The 24,032-nt window shown below is 43.4% G+C and overlaps 3 protein-coding genes across 4 annotated transcripts in view; all 3 read right to left on the bottom strand.

Annotated features, from left to right (window-relative positions):
- blm (BLM RecQ like helicase) overlaps nucleotides 1-6,957 on the bottom strand; it is a 40,756-nt gene extending 33,799 nt beyond the window's left edge. For both annotated transcript variants that reach the window (XM_029667990.2, XM_029667991.2), the window contains exon 1: nucleotides 6,636-6,957. In XM_029667990.2, the coding sequence (XP_029523850.2) occupies nucleotides 6,636-6,733 (98 nt within the window). In that variant the 5' untranslated portion in view covers nucleotides 6,734-6,957. The remainder of the gene's footprint in view (nucleotides 1-6,635) is intronic.
- A 947-nt stretch (nucleotides 6,958-7,904) lies between these two features.
- ctsh (cathepsin H) lies at nucleotides 7,905-11,198 on the bottom strand. Its single transcript, XM_029667989.2, has 12 exons — nucleotides 11,061-11,198; nucleotides 10,838-10,869; nucleotides 10,343-10,448; nucleotides 10,055-10,125; nucleotides 9,866-9,970; nucleotides 9,649-9,735; nucleotides 9,379-9,434; nucleotides 9,185-9,266; nucleotides 9,021-9,089; nucleotides 8,831-8,937; nucleotides 8,464-8,589; nucleotides 7,905-8,359 (listed from the first exon to the last, which is right to left on the bottom strand). The coding sequence occupies exons 1-12, from the start codon at nucleotides 11,128-11,130 to the stop codon at nucleotides 8,284-8,286; spliced, it is 987 nt and encodes a 328-aa protein (XP_029523849.1). The 5' UTR covers nucleotides 11,131-11,198; the 3' UTR covers nucleotides 7,905-8,283.
- Nucleotides 11,199-13,271: 2,073 nt separating this feature from the next.
- Nucleotides 13,272-24,032, bottom strand: part of rasgrf1 (Ras protein specific guanine nucleotide releasing factor 1) — a 34,165-nt gene continuing 23,404 nt past the window's right edge. Inside the window, exons 17-27 of the mRNA XM_029667987.2 lie at nucleotides 20,167-20,343; nucleotides 19,887-19,993; nucleotides 19,649-19,761; nucleotides 17,557-17,617; nucleotides 17,279-17,382; nucleotides 14,881-14,965; nucleotides 14,554-14,751; nucleotides 14,218-14,297; nucleotides 13,975-14,092; nucleotides 13,815-13,883; nucleotides 13,272-13,643 (exon numbers count right to left, since the gene is read on the bottom strand). Of these exons, the coding sequence (XP_029523847.1) occupies nucleotides 13,551-13,643; nucleotides 13,815-13,883; nucleotides 13,975-14,092; nucleotides 14,218-14,297; nucleotides 14,554-14,751; nucleotides 14,881-14,965; nucleotides 17,279-17,382; nucleotides 17,557-17,617; nucleotides 19,649-19,761; nucleotides 19,887-19,993; nucleotides 20,167-20,343 (1,205 nt within the window). The 3' untranslated portion in view covers nucleotides 13,272-13,550. The remainder of the gene's footprint in view (nucleotides 13,644-13,814; nucleotides 13,884-13,974; nucleotides 14,093-14,217; nucleotides 14,298-14,553; nucleotides 14,752-14,880; nucleotides 14,966-17,278; nucleotides 17,383-17,556; nucleotides 17,618-19,648; nucleotides 19,762-19,886; nucleotides 19,994-20,166; nucleotides 20,344-24,032) is intronic.

The following is a 24,032-nucleotide window of genomic DNA, read 5'->3' as shown; positions in this document are numbered from 1 at the left end:
AATATATATATATGAGTTTCTACTTCTAAAAATTAACCTTTCCAGAAACAAGTCTCTCACCGTTGCCACTTGCTACAGACCACCCTCTGCCCCCAACTGTGCCCTCGACACCATATGTGATTTGATTGCCCCCCATCTATCTCCTGAGCTCGTGATGCTAGGTGACCTAAACTGGGACATGCTTAACACCCCGGCCATCCTACAATCTAAGCTTGATGCCCTCAATCTCACACAATTTATCAATGAACCTACCAGATATAACCCCAAATCTGTAAACACGGGCCCCCTCATAGATATCATCCTAACTAACTCACCCTCCAAATACACCTCTGCTGTTTTCAACCAAGATCTCAACGATCACTGCCTCATTGCCTGCATTCGTAATGGGTCTGCGAGCAAACGACCACCCCTCATCACTGTCAAAGGCTCCCTAAAACACTTCTGCGAGCAGGCCTTTCTAATCGACCTGGCCGGGGCATCCTGGAATGACGTTGACCTCATCCCGACAGTAGAGGATGCCTGGTTATTCTTTAAAAGTGCCTTCCTCACCATCTTAAATAGGAATGCCCCATTCAAAAAATGTAGAACCAGGAATAGATATAGCCCTTGGTTCACTCCACACCGGTCTGCCCTTCACCAGCACAAAAACATCCTGTGGCGTTCTGCATTAGCATCGAATAGCCACCGTGATATGAAACTTCTCAGGGAAGTTAGGAACCAATATACACAGGCAGTTAGGAAAGCGAAGGCTAGCTTTTTTAAACAGAAATTTGCATCCTGCAGTACAAACTCAAAAAAGTTCTGGGACACTGTAAAGTCCATGGAGAATAAGAGCACCTCCTCCCAGCTACCCACTGCTCTGAGGCTAGGAAACACTGTTGCAACCGACAAATCCACTATAATTGAGAATTTCAATAAGCATTTTTCTACGGTTGGCCATGCTTTCCACCTAGCTCCCCCTACCCCGGTCAACTGCCCGGCACCCTCCACAGCAATGGTGGAGACCATTTCTCCTACACCCATATCCAGATAGCTGAAGTTCTGAAAGTGCTGCAAAATCTGGACCCCTACAAATCAGCCAGGCTAGACAATCTGGACCCTCGATCTAAAATTATCTGTCAAAATTGTTACAACCCCTATTACTAGCCTGTTCAACCTCTCTTTCGTATCATCTGAGATTCCCAAAGAATGGAAAGCTGCCGCAGTCATCCCCCTCTTCAAAGGGGGAGACACTCTAGACCCAAACTGCTACAGACCTATATCTATCCTACCCTGCATCTCTAAGGTCTTCGAAAGCCAAGTTAACAAACAGATTACGGACCATTTTGAATCACATCGTACCTTCTCCGCTATGCAATCTGGTTTCCGAGCTGGTCATGGATGCACCTCAGCCACGCTCAAGGTCCTTAACGATATCAGAACCGCAATCGATAAGAGACATTACTGTGCAGCTGTATTCATTGACCTGGCCAAGGCCTTCGACTCTGTCAATCACCACATTCTTATTGGCAGACTCAACAGCCTTGGTTTCTCAAATGATTGCCTCGCCTGGTTCACCAACTACTTCTCTGATAGAGTTCAGTGTGTCAAATCGAGGGCCTGTTGTCCGGACCTCTGGCAGTCTCTATGGGTGTGCCGCAGGGTTCAATTCTCGGGCCGACTCTCTTTTCTGTATACAAAAATGATGTCGCTCTTGCTGCTGGTGAGTCTCTGATCCACCTCTACGCAGACGACACCATTCTGTATACTATACTCAATTCATCAGTAACTTCCGGCGCCGACAGAGATGGCCGCCTCGCTTCGCGTTCCTAGGAAACAATGCAGTTTTTTGTTTTTTTACGTGTTATTTCTTACATTAGTACCCCAGGTCATCTTAGGTTTCATTACATACAGTCGAGAAGAACTACTGAATATAAGATCAGCGTCAACTCACCATCAGTACGACCAAGAATATGATTTTCGCGACGCGGTCCCGGTGTTCTGCCTTTCAACCAGGACAACGGAATGGATCCCATGCGGCGACCCAAAAAAACGACTCCGTAAAAGAGGGAAACGAGGCAGTCTTCTGGTCAGACTCCGGAGACGGGCACATCGTGCACCACTCCCTAGCATTCTTCTCGCCAATGTACAGTCTCTTGACAACAAGGTTGATGAAATCCGAGCAAGGTTAGAATTCCAGAGGGACATCAGAGACTGTAACGTTTTTTTCTTCACGGAAACATGGCTCACTGGAGAGACGCTATCGGAGGCGGTGCAGCCAGCGGGTTTCTCCACGCATCGCGCCGACAGAAACAAACATCTTTCTGGTAAGAAGAGGGGCGGGGGCGTATGCCTTATGGCTAACGAGACATGGTGTGATGAAAGAAACTTACAGGAACTCAAATCCTTCTGTTCACCTGATTTCCTCACAATCAAATGTCGACCACATTATCTACCAAGACAATTCTCTTCGATTATAATCACAGCCGTATATACCCCCCCCAAGCAGACACATCGATGGCTCTGAACGAACTTTATTTGACTCTTTGCAAACTGGAATCCATTTATCCGGAGGCTGCATTCATTGTAGCTGGGGATTTTAACAAGGCTAATCTGAAAACAAGACTCCCTAAATTTTATCAGCATATCGATTGCGCAACTACGGGTGGAAAAACCTTGGATCATTGTTACTCTAACTTCCGCGACGCATATAAGGCCCTGCCCTGCCCTCCATTCGGAAAAGCTGACCACGACTCCATTTTGTTGATCCCTGCCTACAGACAGAAACTAAAACAAGAAGCTCCCGCGCTGAGGTCTGTTCAAAGCTGGTCCGACCAATCTGACTCCACACTCCAAGACTGCTTCCATCACGTGGACTGGGATATGTTTCGTATTGCGTCAGATAACAACATTGACGAATACGCTGATTCGGTGTGCGAGTTCATTAGAACGTGCGTTGAAGATGTCGTTCCCATAGCAACGATTAAAACATTCCCTAACCAGAAACCGTGGATTGATGGCAGCATTCGCGTGAAACTGAAAGCGCGAACCACTGCTTTTAATCAGGGCAAGGTGACTGGTAACATGACCGAATACAAACAGTGCAGCTATTCCCTCCGCAAGGCTATCAAACAAGATAAGCGTCAGTACAGACACAAAGTAGAATCTCAATTCAACGGCTCAGACACAAGAGGTATGTGGCAGGGTCTACAGTCAATCACGGACTACAAGAAGAAAACCAGCCCAGTCACGGACCAGGATGTCTTGCTCCCAGGCAGACTAAATAACTTTTTTGCCCGCTTTGAGGACAATACAGTGCCACTGACACGGCCTGCAACGAAAACATGCGGACTCTCCTTCACTGCAGCCGAGGTGAGTAAGACATTTAAACGTGTTAACCCTCGCAAGGCTGCAGGCCCAGACGGCATCCCCAGCCGCGCCCTCAGAGCATGCGCAGACCAGCTGGCCGGTGTGTTTACGGACATATTCAATCAATCCCTATACCAGTCTGCTGTTCCCACATGCTTCAAGAGGGCCACCATTGTTCCTGTTCCCAAGAAAGCTAAGGTAACTGAGCTAAACGACTAGCGCCCCGCAGCACTCACTTCCGTCATCATGAAGTGCTTTGAGAGACTAGTCAAGGACCATATCACCTCCACCCTACCTGACACCCTAGACCCACTCCAATTTGCTTACCGCCCAAATAGGTCCACAGACGATGCAATCTCAACCACACTGCACACTGCCCTAACCCATCTGGACAAGAGGAATACCTATGTGAGAATGCTGTTCATCGACTACAGCTCGGCATTCAACACCATAGTACCCTCCAAGCTCGTCATCAAGCTCGAGACCCTGGGTCTCGACCCCGCCCTGTGCAACTGGGTACTGGACTTCCTGACGGGCCGCCCGCAGGTAGTGAGGGTAGGCAACATCTCCACCCCGCTGATCCTCAACACCGGGACCCCACAAGGGTGCGTTCTGAGCCCTCTCCTGTACTCCCTGTTCACCCACGACTGCGTGGCCACGCACGCCTCCAACTCAATCAACAAGTTTGCGGACGACACAACAGTGGTAGGCTTGATTACCAACAACGACGAGACGGCCTACAGGGAGGAGGTGAGGGCCCTCGGAGTGTGGTGTCAGGAAAATAACCTCACACTCAACGTCAACAAAACTAAGGAGATGATTGTGGACTTCAGGAAACAGCAGAGGGAACACCCCCCTATCCACATCGATGGAACAGTAGTGGAGAGGGTAGCAAGTTAAGTTCCTCGGCATACACATCACAGACAAACTGAATTGGTCCACTCACACAGACAGCATCGTGAAGAAGGCGCAGCAGCGCCTCTTCAACCTCAGGAGGCTGAAGAAATTCGGCTTGTCACCAAAAGCACTCACAAACTTCTACAGATGCACAATCGAGAGCATCCTGGCGGGCTGTATCACCGCCTGGTACGGCAACTGCTCCGCCCACAACCGTAAGGCTCTCCAGAGGGTAGTGAGGTCTGCTCAACGCATCACCGGGGGCAAACTACCTGCCCTCCAGGACACCTACACCACCCTATGTTACAGGAAGGCCATAAAGATCATCAAGGACAACAACCACCGAGCCACTGCCTGTTCACCCCGCTATCATCCAGAAGGCGAGGTCAGTACAGGTGCATCAAAGCTGGGACCGAGAGACTGAAAAACAGCTTCTATCTCAAGGCCATCAGACTGTTAAACAGCCACCACTAACATTGAGTGGCTGCTGCCAACACACTGACACTGACTCAACTCCAGCCACTTTAATAATGGGAATTGATGGGAAATGATGTAAATATATCACTAGCCACTTTAAACAATGCTACCTAATATAATGTTACCCTACATTATTCATCTCATATGCATACGTATATACTGTACTCTATATCATCTACTGCATCCTTATGTAATACATGTATCACTAGCCACTTTAACTATGCCACTTTGTTTACATACTCATCTCATATGTATATACTGTACTCGATACCATCTACTGTATCTTGCCTATGCTGCTCTGTACCATCACTCATTCATATATCTTTATGTACATATTCTTTATCCCCTTACACTGTGTATAAGACAGTAGTTTTGGAATTGTTAGTTAGATTACTTGTTGGTTATTACTGCATTGTTGGAACTAGAAGCACAAGCATTTCGCTACACTCTCATTAACATCTGCTAACCATGTGTATGTGACAAATTTTGATTTGATTTGATTTACTTCTGGCCCTTCTTTGGACACTGTGTTAACTAACCTCCAGACGAGCTTCAATTCCATACAACTCTCCTTCCGTGGCCTCCAAATGCTCTTAAACGCAAATAAAACTAAATGCATGCTATTCAACCGATCATTGCCCGCACCTGCCCGCCCATCCAGCATCACTACTCTGGACGGCTCTGACTTAGAATACGTGGATAACTACAAATACCTAGGTGTCTGGCTAGACTGTAAACTCTCCTTCCAGACTCACATTAAGCATCTCCAATAAAAAATTAAATCTAGAATCGGCTTCCTATTTCGCAACAAAGCCTTCTTCACTCATGCTGCCAAACATACCCTCGTAAAACTGACCATCCTACCAATCCTTGACTTGGGTAATGTCATCTATAAAATAGCCTCCAACACTCTACTCAGCAAACTGGATGTAGTCTATCACAGTGCCATCCATTTTGCCACCAAAGCCCCATACACTACTCACCACTGCGACCTGTACTCTCTCGTTGGCTGGCACTCGCTTCATACTCGTCGCCAAACCCACTGGCTACAGGTTATCTACAAGTCTCTGCTAGATAAAGCCCCACCCTATCTCAGCTGGTCACCATAGCAGCACCTACTCGTAGCACACGCTCCAGCAGGTATATCTCACTGGTCACCCCCAAAGCCAATTCCTCCTTTGGTCTCCTTTCCTTCCAGTTCTCTGCTGCCACTCACTGGAACGAACTGCAAAAATCACTGAAGCTGGAGATTCCCATCTCCCTCACTAGCTTTAAGAACCAGCTGTCAGAGCAGCTCACAGATCACTGCACCTGTTCATAGCCCATCTATCCACCTCATCCCCATACGGTATTTATTTTGCTCCTTTTGCACCACAGTATCTCTACTTGCACATCCACCATTCCAGTGTTTATTTGTCATATAGTAATTACTTCACCACCATGGCCTATGTATTGCCTTAACTCCCTTATTTGACCTAATTTGCACTAACTGTATATAGACTTTGTTTTCTTTTTTTCTACTATATTATTGACTGTATGTTTTGTTCATTCCATGTGTAACTCTGTGTTGTTGTGTGTCGAACTGCTATGCTTTATCTTGGCCAGGTCGCAGTTGCAAATGAGAACTTGTTCTCAACTAGCTTACCTGGTTAAATAAAGGTGAAATAAAACTAAAATAAAGGTGAAATAAAACTAAAATAAAAAACGACAGCTTGAGCATAAATAGGATAGTCCATCAGCATTATAACGTACATACATTTTTTTTTTTGTGAGCAACGAATGAAGCCGGTCATAGAACCAAATCGGTCCAACAGAGCGTTGAAGAAGGCCGCCCGGATCTCCCAGGACCAGAGTTAACAGGTAGCTAGCTAGCTAACGTCATACAACTCCAGCTGGACAAACAAGATACTTACCCTGGTTTGGGTTTAGACAACGACAGTTTTCTCTGAGCAGCATTGCTATGTCTCTCGAGTTGTTCCTTCAAATTATTTTGAGGAAGACTGGACATCATCAGCTAGGCTAGCGTCTCAACATTAGCATTCATAATTACTGGCTAGTCTTGTTATTTCGCGAAACACCACTTGTGCAGTCTGTGGATGTATTATTGTCGTGGTCTATAAAATAAAACGTTGTCTACCTAGCTATAGCTAATTGACACAAATAAATAAATTCAGCAACCAAAGGCAAAGAGTCAGTCTGTTAACGTGCTTTAGCGCCGTTTTGACTAAATGCTTTCCATTGGTTCAGAAACGGATTTCCTGTCACGTGTCTGGTTATCCTGGGAAATGTAGTCAAAGATAGAAAAGCTATCTGGCTACATGCAGAAAGGAATATACAGTATTTAAGCAATAAGGCCCGAGTGTGTGTGGTATATGGCCAATACAGACAGAAGAGGACTGGCCACACCTCAGACCCTGGTTCCTCTCTAGGTTTCTTCCTATGTTCTGGCCTTTCTAGGGAGTTTTTACTAGCCATCGTGCTTCTAATCTGCATTGCTTGTAGTTTGTGGTTTTAGGCTGGGTCTCTGTATAGCACTTTGTGACATTGGCTGATGTAAAAAGGGCTTTATAAATACATTTGATTTATTGTTCTTACGCATGACGCAATGCGGAGTCCCTGGTTATAGCCCCTTAGCCATAGTATTTTAACCATATACCACAAACCCCCAAAGTGCCTTACTGCTATTATAACCTAATTAACAATGTAATTAGAACAGTAAACAAGTAGTTTTGCATCATACCCATATATTTAAGCAGTGCTTGACTTGGGCAGGTCACTGAAGCTGAGTACCGGCACCTTGCATTTTCTAACTCCTGTTCCTCTTATAGAATGTTAGCTCATGTATTGTGGGGCTCCTGCACCTAAATGTAAACAGTACCATTACCCAAAATCAGTATCAGCACTTATTTCAGTTCAAGCACTGTCAATAAGGCCTGGGGGAGTGTGGTATATTGCCAATATACCACAGCTAAGGGCTGTTCATATGCACAACGCAATGTAGAGTGCCTGGACACAGCCCTTAGCTGTGGTATATTAACCATATACCACAAACCCCAGAGGTGCCTTATTGCCATTATAAACTGGGTACCAATGTACAAATAAATGTTTTTGCATACCCGTGGTATATGGTCTGAGATACCACGGCTTTTAGGAAATCAGCATCCAGAAGCCAAACTACCCGGTTATTTTTTTACTCTGGACTATATAAACGGCATCATCACACAGTCTTATCTGAATTCGAAATGTGTCGCTCATCAAATTGTGACAGAGAAATCAAGAAACTTTATTCACAAACATGAAATCAGTTAAAAAAAAAAAAAAAAAATCACATGATTAAAATCATAACAATCTTCATGTCAGCACAATAATCTAATCCTGATTCAAAACAGTAGATGTGCAGTGGGGAGTGTTTCTCCCAGTATATAATCAGACTCCCTGAGGTGGTGAGCAAACATAAAAATCAAACCATATCATTGATTTAAAAGTTTAACTGATAATGGAATCTTTGGCTCCATGTCCCTTTTTTCTAATCTTGCCCCCATGGCGTGCAGAATTCAACATTCACAGCACAGGAAGGGGATAAGATGAGCAGCCAGCCAGTCCACACATGTTTTTCCCACGCTCAATGAAGAAATAGCTGTGAAAACAGCACAACATACTGTATCATAACACTGTTCTGTTACATAACATTGGGCCCATACTGTTCACAATGTTATTCTACTTGTGTCATTGAAGTCTTACCCTTTCATTCCCCAGCTGCTTCCCCAGGAGTTCTTCACTATCCAGTAGGGTGTGCCCTTCTCCTCACCATACCCCACAGCCAGCACTGCATGATTCACTGTGTCTGTGGTGTTGTGACACTCCATGCTACAATAAGAGAAGTGAAGATGCAGAATGCAAGGCCATGATTCCTATTTTATAGAAAGAAGAAGTCATGCACAATCTACATATTTATTTGTATTGCTTTCTGATGCTGGTTGTATGGTAGGCAGGCTACAGCTGTGAGTCCTGTTTTTAACTGTGCTTATTGGAAAATATGCAACATAGCTCTTAAAGCACAGATATTGTCCATATTCTAGGTTTAACAAAATAGCAGAGTCATTCTCACCTGGTGTACACACCACCATCATAATGCATGAAATCAGAGGTCACCTCATAGGCAAGGCTGACAGGGTTGAATCTGGCCACTGCATCCAGCATACCCATTTCATCATACTGCAATGTAATAAATACACAATTAGCTGACTGCCTGGGTAGTCAATGCACCAGATAATCCAGAGTAATTTGCATTTACTTACCTTTGTTATGTTGACTACATCCTTAACAAAAGCAGCAGCCAACTCAGTCTTGAACTTGCAAGTGTCATCCTTCAAAATGATTCCAACATGAATGATGTTAATATATCGTCACCGTTTGAAGTGCTAGTACTGTAGTTATAAAGATGGAATGGCTGTTTACATACATGTGCAGTGTATGGATAGTCCTCCTCTGTCATGATTCCCTTGTTATACTTGATGTACTCAAATGCTTGACTGGGGAGCCCGCTAAAAGATACATTTTTTCAGAGCCTCAGTAAGAATCTAAGTGTCCAGTAAGACCAAAAATAGGGGGGAATATATATTACAAAGAAACGTGTTTTCGAGTGGTGACACTCACCCATTACAGCCGTGGTTGTTGAAGGCCTGAGCACAGTCCACTAGTTGCTGCTCTGACTGAACAATATAAAGGCAGCAGCAGTTGGATAAAATATACTTTTCATCATTCAAGATCAGAAATAGGACAAGAATTGAAATCAATTCCTAAATGTATTGCGACTACTAGCCTTAAACACAATTGTAAAAATGGTATTGAATTGCCTCAGCAAAAGGAGGCCAACTTTCCTTCCCACTTAATTTTTTAGAATAGAGAAGTAGATAAGTATCTCACCAGTTGTAGGAGTTTCCCTGTTGCGATTGCTGTGACTGACTCCAAACAGCCTGTAGTGGAAAAGGTCCAGCAGCTACCACAGGGCCCCTGAACACCACAAATCAAAATCTACCTTCAGCACATACAGTGGTCTTCCACATAGGCATCTTTACCTTGCCAGATAATGCATGATTTATATCATTAGAAAGTGCATCCTATACTGTATGTGTTAGGATACCTGGTTCTTCACCGCTGTGACATAGTGCCCCTTCTTTCTCCAGTCGACCGACTCTGGATATGGTCCATTGCTGCTCACATGACTCCCTTTAGTGGCAGAACAGTTCTAAGAATGACAGAAGGAAAGATTTAAATGTGTTTTTCAAGTAAAAAAAATCAAGAGAAGTATACATAACAGGAATATAAATACCTGGGGCTCAGTCAAGAGGAAAGATTTTCTGAATTCAGCAAACGTCAGGTCAGAGAACTGATTCAGTCCCACTAGGTAAAAAGGTCACATGTCAGAAGACAGAATGAATATGCCACACAGGAGGTTGGTGGCACCTTAATTGGGGAGAATGGGCTCGTGGTAACGGCTTCTATGTGTTTTATACCATTCCGTTCTAGCTATTATTATGCAGCCTCCACTGATCATACTCAAAGGATGTGGACACTTCTAACATCTGAAAAAAAACAAGCGTCATGCAGTTATTCATACTTGTGAACTTGTGATTTCCTTCATTGTGATAGTCAATCCTCCTCTTGTTCTCAATGAAGATCTGAAGTCTGTGGTAGTACTCCTCCATCTCATACACCTTGTTGTACTACATGGATGACACAGTAACATCTCAATTCAGGTCACTGTGATTTTACCATTTTTTTTATGTAGATACAGTGCATTTCAAAATGCATTAGATATTTTGTATTTAACCTTTATTTAACTAGGCAAGTCAGTTAAGAACAAATTCTTATTTACAATGATAAGACACTCTTCTATCTGTCTAGTTGCCTAGCTTATCAGTAATTCCATACACACTATTGCAGTTTAAAATAAAATGTATTCTATCTATAGGGCTTAGTATGATGAAAATATTATCCAATATTTATTATTTTCAAATTATACTTTTTGCAGACAGATATGAAGAAGAAAAAACAGAAAACAACTTCCTTGTATTGTAGGAAAGTACCTGGTTTCGTGCCAAATCGAACTTACCTGTGACATCCATAACTTAAAGTGATATTCGCCTGTAAAGAAAACAGACAAGGGACATTTGATTTGAGATTGTAAAGATCAATAGGCTAAAAGCCATTATTCTATCAGTCGTTCTGGTCACAAATGTGATGTTGATAAATCAATTGACATTATTCATTTGAAAGCGCAAATTAGGTATAATTTCGATTCAACATAGCCTAAAACAGATTCAATTGCAACTTACCCTCCTCGGAAAACGGATATAAAGAAGTAACAGAAGATACGGCAAATATCAACAAAACCAAGATCTTCATACTTCAAAGTTTGGTAAAGCTGTTGTCTTCCTGCAACAAACAGTGAGAGCAGTGAATGAACTAACCGAAAGTCACGAGGTTTGATCACTTCCCGACTTCCCCGTGACAGTGCAAAAGGTGACGAAATATACGCTGAACTTTTATTATACATAAATAAAAATTCAAGTAAAGTTGCTGCAGTGTGTGTGTGTTTGTGTGTGATAGAGGTGGCAGAGAGAAAAATATAATTGTTTTCTCCACAAACACACTTGAGACAACAATGCCCCTGAGATAGAATAGATTTATTAGCAAGAGGTAATCAGGAAACATACATATTTTTTGTATTTTTATAAAACTGGAAATATTTCTCAAGCCGTGGAAATAAACATAAGGGTTGAAAGATAATTCTCATACCACTGGGTATTGCTAACAGCAAAACGTTTGTTAATATTTCATTTATAAGAGTATGTGCACGTATAAGTGTATACAGTATATATAAGTATATATATTGTTTTAATGTTGTCTGATACAGTGTTGCATGCCTGCCACATGAGCTTTTAATGTTTCTAGACTGTACATGGTAAAAATACATACAAATATTCACAGAATAAGCACTACATTACCATATTCCTGCTAAGAGAATGATTATAGACAGGATTACAGTATATGCAAAACACTTTGAAGTTGTCTTCTACCTCTAAGTCATGGTTTCAAAATCACAATTGTTGTAGCATTTTGTGTTAAAGCTTGGGATACAATGCTTGTACTTGACACTGTTCCACATTAAGAAATATGCAGGGCTGCATATACAAACTGTACAGAATACATTTCAGCAGGTGAATTAACAACAAAGTACAAAATACTTCCCTGTGTCAATGTGTCCCCTTCCCTTATACTACAAAAATACCCTTTGAATGCTGCAGGCAGAGTAACTCATTCACTTACTTGTATCATACTCTTAACAATGCAATAACAGAGTGATATACGGTCACGTTCCACAATCACTGGAACAGCAAAAGGACATAGATTGTCTTTGAATTATACAGTATAATAGCGGAACAACCTTGCACTGTACACAAATATCAAAGCCTAAAAATACTACAATTTAAGGGTTTTGTTTTATTTTTCTTTAAAATGTGTGCACCGTTTAGATTAAATTGAAAGCAAACGAACATGTGGTTTAAAAAAAGGGAAACAGCTACATATACAATGGCATGCTCCAAGAATAGCAGCAAAATGGTTAACATAATCCTCCCCAAACTCCCCACTGGGTACATACTGGTTGAATCCACATTGTTTCCATTTAGTTTCAATGAAATTCTGTTGAACCAATGTGGAATATACATTGAATTGACGACTGTGCCCAGTGAGTCATAGTGAAACAAGATGTCACCACAAACTAATCATTGTCAAACTGGAAGTACACTTGTATTGGAGATATAACGTACACTGGCTTATTACTGTCCCTTCAAATTACATGGATTAATAGAGCTTATTCTGCAAAACAAAAATGAAATCATGGCTACTTGACTTGAATTACTTTTGAAAATATATAGCATGAAATTTGATTTAACTGCCTGTTACAGTGAAACATGCAACAGTAATGAAATAAAGCTACAAATATTATTCATCATCTTCTAGGTTACAGTAGGTTGTATTCACACAGGACTTAAAATTGTTTTCAAAACAAACCAGACTTTGCTGGTTCCTAGTTTAAAGCTTGTGGTGTGAACATGCCCTTATGAGTTATTTCAGAGCAGAGTCAGTACTGTGCTGCAAATCAGTCACTTCTAAGAGCAGGTGTTTCTTGTAAGAATCATTCATGATGACAAGACAAAGCTCTGTGGTGCTAGTGGCTTTCACATCTCGGTCACAACTGTGACAGGATGACTCAAATGTTGATAGATAAAAGAAGCGGAAACAAATAAACAAAGCAGAGTTGAGGCGGAATTGATAGAACAATTCAAGGAACACTCATTGGTTTAGCGGCCACATCAATTTGGGGTAAGAAAATGTGAATGTTTTACCTGGTTTGATTTTTACAATGCTACATCAGTTGCAGATAAACACATATCTATTTGAGTAGAGAGAACAATCTTTCCTATGTACAATATGATCCTGGCAGCATGTGTGCTTACAGGAAGTGCAAAGTCCACAGTATGAAAAGATGTCAATCAGTTTAATTAGTTACAAAGGACATACCATTATACAAGATCATTGTGACTTTAGTTATCACCCTAGTAAGCCCAGTGAAATGGTCCTTGTTGCAGAGGAAAATGAAATATTTCAACAACGTGACGATTAAATTAACATTTGTACATAAGACTTCTAAAAACAATACACGTATCAGAGCAAACATGTTAAACATGACTTAACACCAGTTATTGTTTATGTCTACGACATAGTTCTTCAACAGAGACTTTGGGAAACTGTCATCCTCTTCAGTTGTTGACTTTAGGCTCAATTCTGAGAGAGGCTTCATACAGGCTTTCTTCATCCAGAACAGAGCTGTTGTCCAGCAAATACTGTGCTGCCTAGACCAGGACAAATATACAGTTTCAGCAGGTTGGCTACAACTATGATAATCTATACGATGTGACAAATAAGAACACTCAGGAGTTCCCTCATGGCCATTGCCATTTTCTTTTGTTTCTCTATATGTACAATATAAAACAAATTAGCATGAAAGAGCTTTAAAAGTTTACCATTGGCTGATGATCAATCTTGTATGCTGTTTGCTGGAATTGTCTAATTTCTCTGATGATATGGGAAATCTGTAGAGAGAGAGAGAACAGAAGCCATGTATACAAAGCCATAGAATACATTAATATCTCTGTAACATTACACATAGCAGAGACCGCTGACCATCCTCATCTTTGAGAAGTTGACTAATTTGTCCTCAGTGTAATTGGGCGTCCCCTCCTCAATGAAAGCCAGATCAGTGAGGTACATCCCCAGGTATGGTACACAGGGAGGGTCACAGCTAGAAGGAAGAGTAGGATGTCACCAATTTGACAATACTTTGATCGATCCACTGCCTGAATGGCCAGCATCATCGTCTACACATTGGCTTTTGTAGTTATTAGAACAACCAGCAGAAACACTCACTTCTTTAAAGCCTCTCTTAGGTTTTTGAACCTCCCCTCTGACGAAACCAACTTCTGCAGCTTGTCAATTACGGTTTTAGTCTGAGGGATAAAATAAAATACTGTTTAAAAGAATATTATTTTGGAAAACACCCAGGTACAGTATAATCAACATAGTTGAAGTGATGTGTAATCTGTAATAAGCAATAACGATTCATGGAGGTCTGAGGTGTCATAACAAGCTGTTTATAATAGTGTATTGAGGTCCTAGTGCAATGATAAAATGTGTGATAATATTACTAGGACCAGGCTATGAGCCCTCAGTGAGCTGGGTGTGTGTAGTGGGAAATGTGGCCACCTGCTTGGACACTTTGAGCCAGGTCTTCTTGAGACGGAACACAGAGCTGCGGTTGAGGGAGGAGGTGATCTCCAGTACAGCGTTGTAGTTATGGAGACAGCGGCAGATGTCCGCCACCGCCACCCACTTCTCCATCACCGCCACCCGTGTGGTCACATCGTCACAACGCAGGATCTCAGTGGCAATCAGGTTACTGATCTAACAGAGGCAAGACCGACAAGGAATAGCCATGTTCCTAATGCATAACAACCAAAGCCACACACTGTAATGAAAAGTGAAAATGTACAGTGGTACTATGTTGGGAGATGGGAGTTGTTGGCTGCATACATCATTGAAATGCTTTGTTGTTTTCATGATATATGGTGTCCTTTCATTCTTGTCATTCTTCATCCAGCCTTGACCAAAGAACTCTCTGTAAAACAATATTGGAAGATCAAGTAGAAAAACAATTTATTCTCATTAATACAGCATAGTTGTTTAAAAATCACTATGTGGCCCATATTGTACAGTGCATTCGGAAAGTATGCAGAGCCCTTGACTTTTTGTTACGTTACAACCTTATTCTAAATGTAATTAAATAAAATATGTTCCTCATCAAGACACACAATACCTCATAATGACAAAGCAAACCACTTATTACAAATAAAAAAACATAACTTATTTACTAAAGTATTCAGACCCTTTGCTATGAGACTCGAAATTGAGATCCAGTGCATCCTGTTTCCATTGTTTGAGATGTTTCTACAACTTGATTGGAGTCCACCTCTTGTAAATTCAATTGATTGGACATTATTTGGAAAGGCACACATCTGTCTATATAAAAAGGTCCCACAGCTGACAGTGCATGTCAGAGCAAAAACTAAGCCATGAGTTCAAAGGAATTGCCCGTAGAGCTCCGATACAGGATTGTGCAGAGGCAAAGATCTGGGGAATGGTTCCAAAACAATTCTGCAGCATTGAAGGTCCCCAAGAACACAGTGGTCTCCATCATTCTTAAATGTAAGAAGTTTGGTACCACCAAGACTGAGAGCTGTCTCCCAGGTCAAAACGGAGCAATCAGGGGAGAAGGGCCTTTGTCAGGGAGGTGATCAAGAACCCGATGGTCACTCTGACATAGCTCCAGAGTCCCTCTATGGAGATGGGAGGACCTTCCAGAAGGACATCCAATCTCTGCAGCACTCCACAAATCAGGCCTTTATGGTAGAATGGCCAGATGGAAGCCAGTAAAAGGCACACGAGTGTTGCCAAAAAGCACCTAAAGACTCTCAGACCATGAGAAATAAGATTTTTTATTTATTTTTTAGCTCTTTTTCCTCCCCAATTCTTTGGTATCCAATTGGTAGTTACAGTCTTGTCTCATGGCTGCAACTCCCGTACGGACTCGGGAGAGGCGAAGGTCGAGAGCCGTTCGTCCTCCAAAACACAACCGCACTGCTTCTTGACACAACACCCACTTAACCCGGAAGCCAGCTGCACCAATGTGTCAGAGGAAACACCGTACACCTGGCAACCCTGTCAGCGTGCACTGCGCCCGGCCTGCACGATTGGACAAGGACAGCCGGCCAAACCCTCCCCTAACCCGGACGACGCTGGGCCAATTGTGCACTGCCCCATGGGTCTCCCGGCTGCGACAGAGCCTGGACTCGAACCCGGGAATCTCTAGCGGCACAGCTAGCACTGTGATGCAGTGCCTTAGACCACTGCGCCACTCAGGAAGCCACCAAGATTGAACTCTTTGGCCTGAATGTCAAGCGTCACATCTAGAGGAAACCTGGCATGGTAAAGCATGGTGGTGGCGGCATCATGCTGTGGGGATGTTTTTCAGCAGCAGGGAATGGGAGACCGGTCAGGATCGAGGGAAAGATGAACAGAGCAAAGTACAGAGAGATCCTTGATGAAAACCTGCTCCAGAGCGCTCAGGACTGGGGCAAGGGTCACCTTCGAACAGGACAACAACCCCAAGCACACACAGCCAAGACAATGCTGGAGTGGCTTCGGGACAAGTCTCTGAATGTCCTTAATTGGCACAGCCATAGCCCGGTCTTGAACCTGATCGAACATCTCTGGAGAGACCTGAAAATAACTGTGCAGTGATGCTCCCCATCCAACCTGACATAGCTTTAGAGGATCTGCAGAGAAGAAACTCTGCAGAGAAGAAACTCCCCAAATACAGGTGTGCCAAGCTTGTAGCGTCATACCCAAGAAGACCCAGAGGCTGTAATCACTACCAAAGGTGCTTCAACAAAGTACTGAGTAAAGGGTCTGAATATTTATGTAAATGTAATATTTCAATAATTTGCTAAATTTTCTAAAAACCTGTATTTGGTCATGTTCTGTTATAATCTCTACCCGGCACAGCCAGAAGAGGACTGGCCACCCCACATAGCCTGGTTCCTCTCTAGGTTTCTTCCTAGGTTTTGGCCTTTCTAGGGAGTTTTTCCTAGCCACCGTGCTTTTACACCTGCATTGTTTGCTGTTTGGGGTTTTAAGCTGGGTTTCTGTACAGCACTTTGAGATATCAGCTGATGTACGAAGGGCTATAAAAATACATTTGATTTGATTTGATTTGCTTTGTCATTATGGGGTATTATCTGTAGACTGAAGACAAAAAACAATTTAATCTATTTTAGAATAAGGCTGTAACACTGAATACTTTCCGAATGCACTGTTATGTGTGTGTGTGTGTGTGTGTGTATTCACAACTGTGTCACTCAGTGTCACTCACTCATATGGGATGACCTTAAAGACCAGGTGGTCCAGTAGGGTGAGCTGCTCTGCTATCTCCAGGGCAGAATGGCTCTCAAACGCTTCTGCCTTTCCTACTGACGCCTAGCACACACACAGAGCATCACCGGTAACCATTCCCAAGACATGAGGTAAGAAAACTACTTCACTATATTAAAAAAATCCTGAGACACATACTTAACATACATAATGTATGTCAAGGAAAGATTGTCCTCCTTTGACTCAACTGCCATTTACACGTGCAGTCATCCCACTTACCAGCTGTGTCACCTCCTCCAGGCTGATCTGATTGTCACCTGGGTCCTCCTGTGTCAGGGTCCTAATAGACCATACAACAGAGTCAAGTATGTATTTATAATGTACGTGTTTCGCTTTACTCTGTACATAGAAGCCCTATAGAAGCGAGAGCCATGTATTCAATAATAACAGAGTGTGTCCATACTAATTTTATTTTTTATTTCACCTTTAACCAGGTAGGCTAGTTGAGAACAAGTTCTCATTTGCAACTGCGACCTGGCCAAGATAAAGCAAAGCAGTTTGACACATACAACAGAGTTACACATGGAATAAACAAACATACAATCAATAATACAGTACAAAAATCTATATACAGCATGTGCAAATGAGGTAAGATAAGGGAGGTAAGGCAATAAATAGGCCATGGTGGCAAAGTAATTACAATATAGCAATTAAACACTGGAATGGTAGGATGTGCAGAAGATGAATGTGCAAGTTGAGATACTGGGGTGCAAAGGAGCAAGATAAATAAATACAGTATGGGGATGAGGTAGATTGGATGAGCTATTTACAGATGAGCTATGGACAGATGCAGTGATCTGTGAGCTTCTCTGACAGCTGGTGCTTAAATCTAGTGAGGGAGGTAAGAGTCTCTAGCTTCAGAGATTTTTGCAGTTCGTTCCAGTCATTGGCAGCAGAGAACTGGAAGGAGAGGCGGCCAAAGGAAGAATTGGCTTTGGGGGTGACCAGTGAGATATACCTGTTGGAGCGCGTGCTACGGGTGGGTGCTGCTATGGTGACCAGTGAGCTGAGATAAGGCGGGGCTTTACCTAGCAGAGACTTGTAGATGACCTGGAGCCAGTGGGCTTGGCAACGAGTATGAAGCGAGGACCAGCCAACGAGAGCATACAGGTCGCAGTGGTGGGTAGTATATTGGGCTTTGGTGACAAAACGGATGGCACTGTGATAGACTGCATCCAATTTGTTGAGTAGAGTGTTGGAAGCTATTTTGTAAATGATGTCGCCGAAGTCGATAATCGGTAGGATGGTCAATTTTACGAGGGTATGTTTGGCAGCATGAGTGAAGGATGCTTTGTTGCGAAATAGGAAGCCGATTCTACATTTGATTTTGGATTGGAGATGCTTAATGTGAGCCTGGAAGGAGAGTTTACAGTCTAGCCAGACACCTAGGTATTTGTAGTTGTCAGAACCGTCCAGAGTAGTGATGCTGGACGGGCGGACAGGTGCGGGCAGCGATTGGTTGAAGATCATGCATTTAATTTTAGTTGCATTTAAGAGCAGTTGGAGGCCACGGAAAGAGAGTTGTATGGCATTGAAGCTCATCTGGAGGTTAGTTAGCAGTGTCCAACGAAGGGCCAGAGGTATACAGAATGGTGTCGTCTGCGTAGAGGTGGATCAAAGAATCACCAGGAGCGAGAGCGACATGATTGATGTATACAGAGAAGAGTCGGCCCGAGAATTGAACCCTGTGGCACACCCATAGAGACTGCCAGAGGTCCGGACAACAGGCCCTCCGATTTGACATACTGAACTCTACTGGAGAAGTAGTTGGTGAACCAAGCGAGGCAATCATTTAAGAAACCCAGGCTGTTGAATTAGCCAATAAGAATTTGGTGATTGACAGAGTCGAAAGCCTTAGCCAGGTCGATGAATACGGCTGCACAGTTATGTCTCTTATCGATGGCGGTTATGATATCGTTTAGGACCTTGAGCGTGGCTGACGTGCACCCATGACCAGCTCTGAAACCAGATTGCATAGCGGAGAAGGTACGGTGAGATTCGAAATGGTCAGTAATCTGTTTGTTAACTTGGCTTTCAAAGACCTTAGAAAGGCAGGGTAGAATAGATATGTCTGTAGCAGTTTGGGTCTAGAGTGCCTCCCCCTTTGATTAGGGGGATGACCGCGGCAGCTTTCCATTCTTTGGGAATCTCAGATGATACGAAAGAGAGGTTGAACAGGCTAGTAATAGGGGTTGCAACAATTTCGGCAGATAATTTTAGAAAGAGAGGGTCCAGACTGTCTAGCCCAGCTGATATGTAAGGGTCCAGATTTCGCCTCGTAAGCTGAGGCGGCGGTAGTGCCGGTAGGTACCTGATGATGTTGGCGGCTGCTTTCCTCTCCTGTGTCAGCAGCTCCGGGTCATGCATCACTTCCTCCAGGAAGGCTATCACCTTCAGCTTCAGCTCAGTATTACTCTCAAAGTCCTTGGAGGTCACCACACACGCACACACGCACGCACGCACGCACGCACGCACGCACGAGTTAACTGATTGGAAACCTGGACACTATTTGACCTTAGAAGTAATGACTATGTATCTGGAAGACTTACCTGAGAGTGTTTTGACACCCAGTGCCTCAGAACATTCAGGACTCTGTTGGTTGCAGCCCTTCGGATTACAAACTCTTTGTCCCCATTCCTCTGGTCTGTTGGGAACCCTGGGGAAAATGGATCAAATATGCCATGTAAATATCACACCTACATTTTTAATGACATATAGATTTTTTTCTCTTGAGAACAAAAACGACATTGAAGAGCTCATGCTTTTGAAAATGTGTTGTACACAAATTGTTCCATTGTGGACAAAACTGATGTTTAATACGCTGTGTACCTGTGCTAGCCAGGGACATGCGGCGGTACTTCTCCTTGGTGGGCGTGCCCTCATTGGCTCCTGCCGTGGCAATGGCGAAGGCGGAGGCTGCAGAGAGGGCACTGCGATTGTTGTTGTCCATCTCAGGGCGGCACGATGACATCACCGTGCCATTATTGTAGGAAAACAGGGAGAATTCTACAGGGAGATACAATATGGAGACAGTTATACTGGCTGTAAAATGCCATGAGATTCATTTTTGTGAACTTGATTGATGCAGTGTGATACCTTTACAATAAAGTAATGTAGGTATAAAATGGAGAGACCATAAAACAGAACTGCTGACATTATGACTGCACTAGGACAGCCACAAAAAAATATCCATTAAAGTGTCAGCTGCATCAAATGAATGGTCTTAATTGGTCTCTTACTACTACTTCAATAGGAGCCGGAGGGAAATAGATGCAACTATAACCTGCTCACTGAGATTTAAGAGGTTGTTGACGACGCTTAGCAACTTCATGGATCTTACCCCAAAACGCATGATCTATTTTGGCTGTGTAATTCATATTGTGTAACAGGACAGATTTGTTAATTTATTTTGTCTCCAGTAGAGGGCAGCAACCCAAGAGCACCACATTCTATCCCCGTAGACCGTAGAGCATAGAGACCTTACATGAGGCTATGATATTCAAGATGGGTGTAGCTATATATAGCCACCAATATCAGCATAATGGAGAAATTGACTGGTTTCTCATCACACTGTCTGCACACTGACTGACAATATACAGACATTACTGTGTGATTAATGAACTAATGAACAAATCAAATCAGTTGAGCTTTATGATAAGTTATATAAACCTGATCTGAGTACTGTTAATGTAAATGATGTCAGGTTTCTGTTCAACCTTTGACTTGGTACACATTTTGTCCTAAGAGTTTGGCAGCGCCGTGCACCTGCAAGGGGCAGGTGCTCTGTAGCAACATTTAAAAAATATTGAACATAGGGTATAGGCCTATTTATTTCTGCACCAACACACTCACTCATCACAAATTGTAAGCAAGCTAGTTACAGGAGAAGGGTGCAATTGCGGCATGCAGCTTGGGTCGTTCCTGCATGTGGGCATTCCTGCATCTGCAGGAACCCCTCTTTATAGTTCTATTGATCCATTTTTTTTGTAAGGACAGGTGGTAGGCGGGGTACTCCAGTACAGCAGATGGCATCCGTTATCGTGCATTAATGCCATCTGCGATAAACCCCACAGAAGGGCCGGGGGCGACAATTGTAGCTAGCTAACGGTAAACCGGTAGACCGTGTCCTTTGCCCCTGCCTGTCAGGTACTATTTTCCATAGTTCTGTTATCAAAGGTAAGGGCAGGTGGGAGCTTGATTTATGCAGGAACCAACAGGGTGCACGAGGGGTGGGGTTCATGAAGGAACAAATGGGATGCTTCGAGGGGGGCGCATGTAGGGACGCTCTGAAAGCCCACAGGCAGGAACCCCCCCGAATTGCAGGCTGCAATTGCACACTATTGAGTTACAGTGCCTCCTACAGACATAATTGACATATGGAAGAGGGTGGGCTATCAGCTGATCATTGATGTTGATGATTAATGTAAATAGCTCGATAACCTTTACTGATTGTGATTTACCTCTGTCTTTTTGCCTCTCTCTGCTGCCCGTATCAGCCAACCAGACCAAATATTGCTTATGATGTAGGCTAAATCAAGTGTTATCAAATGTAATGCTGCTGTGGCAGTACTGTTGATATTTAAACTAGGTAGCTAGCTACACACACTCAATCGGTGAGCGAATCTCTCAAGCTATGCATATTTGGATACCCAGCACCCCTTTAAAAAATATTGCAGTTTTGAAACTGCAGTAAAAGTGCAGTAACTGCAGTCAACTGTGATATTTTGGACACAGTAATTGCAGAATAAGTGCAGTTATACTGCATTGTACGACAGTTAAACTTCAATTTGACTGCAATCTTTTTCGTAAGGAGCAATCTCAGTACAGGGTAGATTGGGGAAAAAGGTGCAACCGGATGTGCGTGAGCTACATACGGGGCATATCAGATGCAACTGAACCAGAATCTGGGGTTTACAAAGGAGAGCTTGAGTATGGCATTCTCATTTAAGCCCAGGAAGTAGCCAGTCAATTATCCATTTACCAGCTTTTCAAGCGTAATAATGTCACATTCGATACTTACCAAAGAATGGAGATTCACTGAGCCATTACTGCCGTTCCGGATGGTATGTACGTACTCCCCAAAAAAGTCTAAATAAAAAGTTACATGCAACCAAAAAAAATGCCTTGCCTGGAAATAAGTATTGTTTTTGAACAAGTGCGCATTCACGTCTTCTGCACCTCCTGCAATATTAGTAATGGAATTAAAATACACTAAATAAAGAAAATATCAATAACTGAAATATACAATAACTATAAAAACATACCCTATATCAAATTTTATTGGACTTGTACGCATGTTTTGCATATGCTTATGTTTCTCACTCCAACAGTGCAGTAATACCAAACAATTGTCATTCCTGCTCCCTCCCCCTGGGGCTCAACGTTTCTGGTTTACAAACCTCTGGTCCTGCCAACCCATATTGTGCACACCTGGCAACCATCATTGCACACACCTGCTCCCCATCGTTAAGCACGCCTGGTCTTTATCACCACCCTGATTACTCTCCCTTCATACAGCCCTCAGTAAGCCACAGTCATCAGGCAGTATTGGTTTTGGTCACGCTCATCCTGTTTTGTATAACTTTTATTTGTTGTTGTTGTTAAACTCACATTCTGCACCTGACTCCCTGTGTATACGTGACAGTATACTGCCTCAGAAATTATGGAAATTGTAGAAGATTACACCATCTTCCTGAGGAACAGGGTCATCTACTCCACCAACATCACGACCAGCTGGCTCTACTGGGTACGACCATGATGGAGGTCCTCAGTGTTCTCCATCGCCTCGACACCATTAGCGAGGTTCTCCGTCTCTGACGGAGGGCCCCCTACCACAGGTCGTCACAATGGTCAGCGACACCTGACTGTCCCTTCTGGAGAAGTATGACATTACTCCATTGAAATGCTGTGGCGTCCTACTCCAGTGCTCCCTGTATTTTGCTTATCAGACGTAATCCCCACCACATGACGTCCAAGGTTGCCATGGTCATTTCCCTGCTGACCGGACGGGTGTGGGCTACGGTCGTCTGGGAGAGGGAAGAGGAGGAGCTGGGTTCCTATGATAAGTTCATGGCGGTCTTCAACTATCAATCATCAATCCAAGATGGCGTAGCAGTCAGACGTCTTTGCCCTGTCGTGTCCCTTGTATATATCGTTTTACATCTTTTTCTTCGCATATCTTTTCAAATATTTTGCTAAACCTCAACTTCTAAATACTCCTCTGCAACCCGCCTCACCCAATGTGGCGTGGATCTGCTTTTTTTCCTAAAGTATTTATATTTACTTCGGATCTGGAATCCCTCAACTGAAGCAAGCCAGCCAACTACCAGCTATCAGTCAGCAAACCATTGCCAGCGGTCATCAGCTAACCTTCAGCTCGGAAAGCTCTCGCCAGTTGGAACATCGTGACGAACCAGAGCATAACGGACCTATTATTTTTATCCCCGGATTCCTACCGCAAACTGAACATTTTCATCGGGATCTTCCCAACTATCTAACCGCAATCCCGGATGACTACTCCTGGCTAGCGTTTCCATCCCAGAGCAAGCACCAATTAGCTTGAAGCTAGCCCGGTCAGGGCTCCTGTGCTACCGCAGAAGCATACTCCTGGGCTACAATATCCGGACCCCTTCTACAGTCGGTACGGGGACCCCGCAGATCCCCTACGACTGGAATACCGACATAATCTGCCCGAG

The sequence above is a fragment of the Oncorhynchus nerka genome, linkage group LG9a (genome assembly GCF_034236695.1).
Source record: "Oncorhynchus nerka isolate Pitt River linkage group LG9a, Oner_Uvic_2.0, whole genome shotgun sequence".
In the NCBI taxonomy this organism is placed as follows: domain Eukaryota; kingdom Metazoa; phylum Chordata; class Actinopteri; order Salmoniformes; family Salmonidae; genus Oncorhynchus; species Oncorhynchus nerka.
This window is presented reverse-complemented; position numbering and strand designations above follow the sequence as displayed.

What these genes read in the sequence shown, in the direction of transcription:
- ctsh (XM_029667989.2), bottom strand. Translation starts at nt 11,130, where the DNA reads ATGAAGATCTTGGTTTTGTTGATATTTGCCGTATCTTCTGTTACTTCT. An exon ending in TCCTCTTGACTGAGCCCCAG is followed by an intron (nt 9,971 to 10,054) that starts GTATTTATATTC and finishes TGTCATTCTTAG; the next exon opens with AACTGTTCTGCCACTAAAGG. An exon ending in GATGGTGGTGTGTACACCAG is followed by an intron (nt 8,590 to 8,830) that starts GTGAGAATGACT and finishes CTCTTATTGTAG; the next exon opens with CATGGAGTGTCACAACACCA.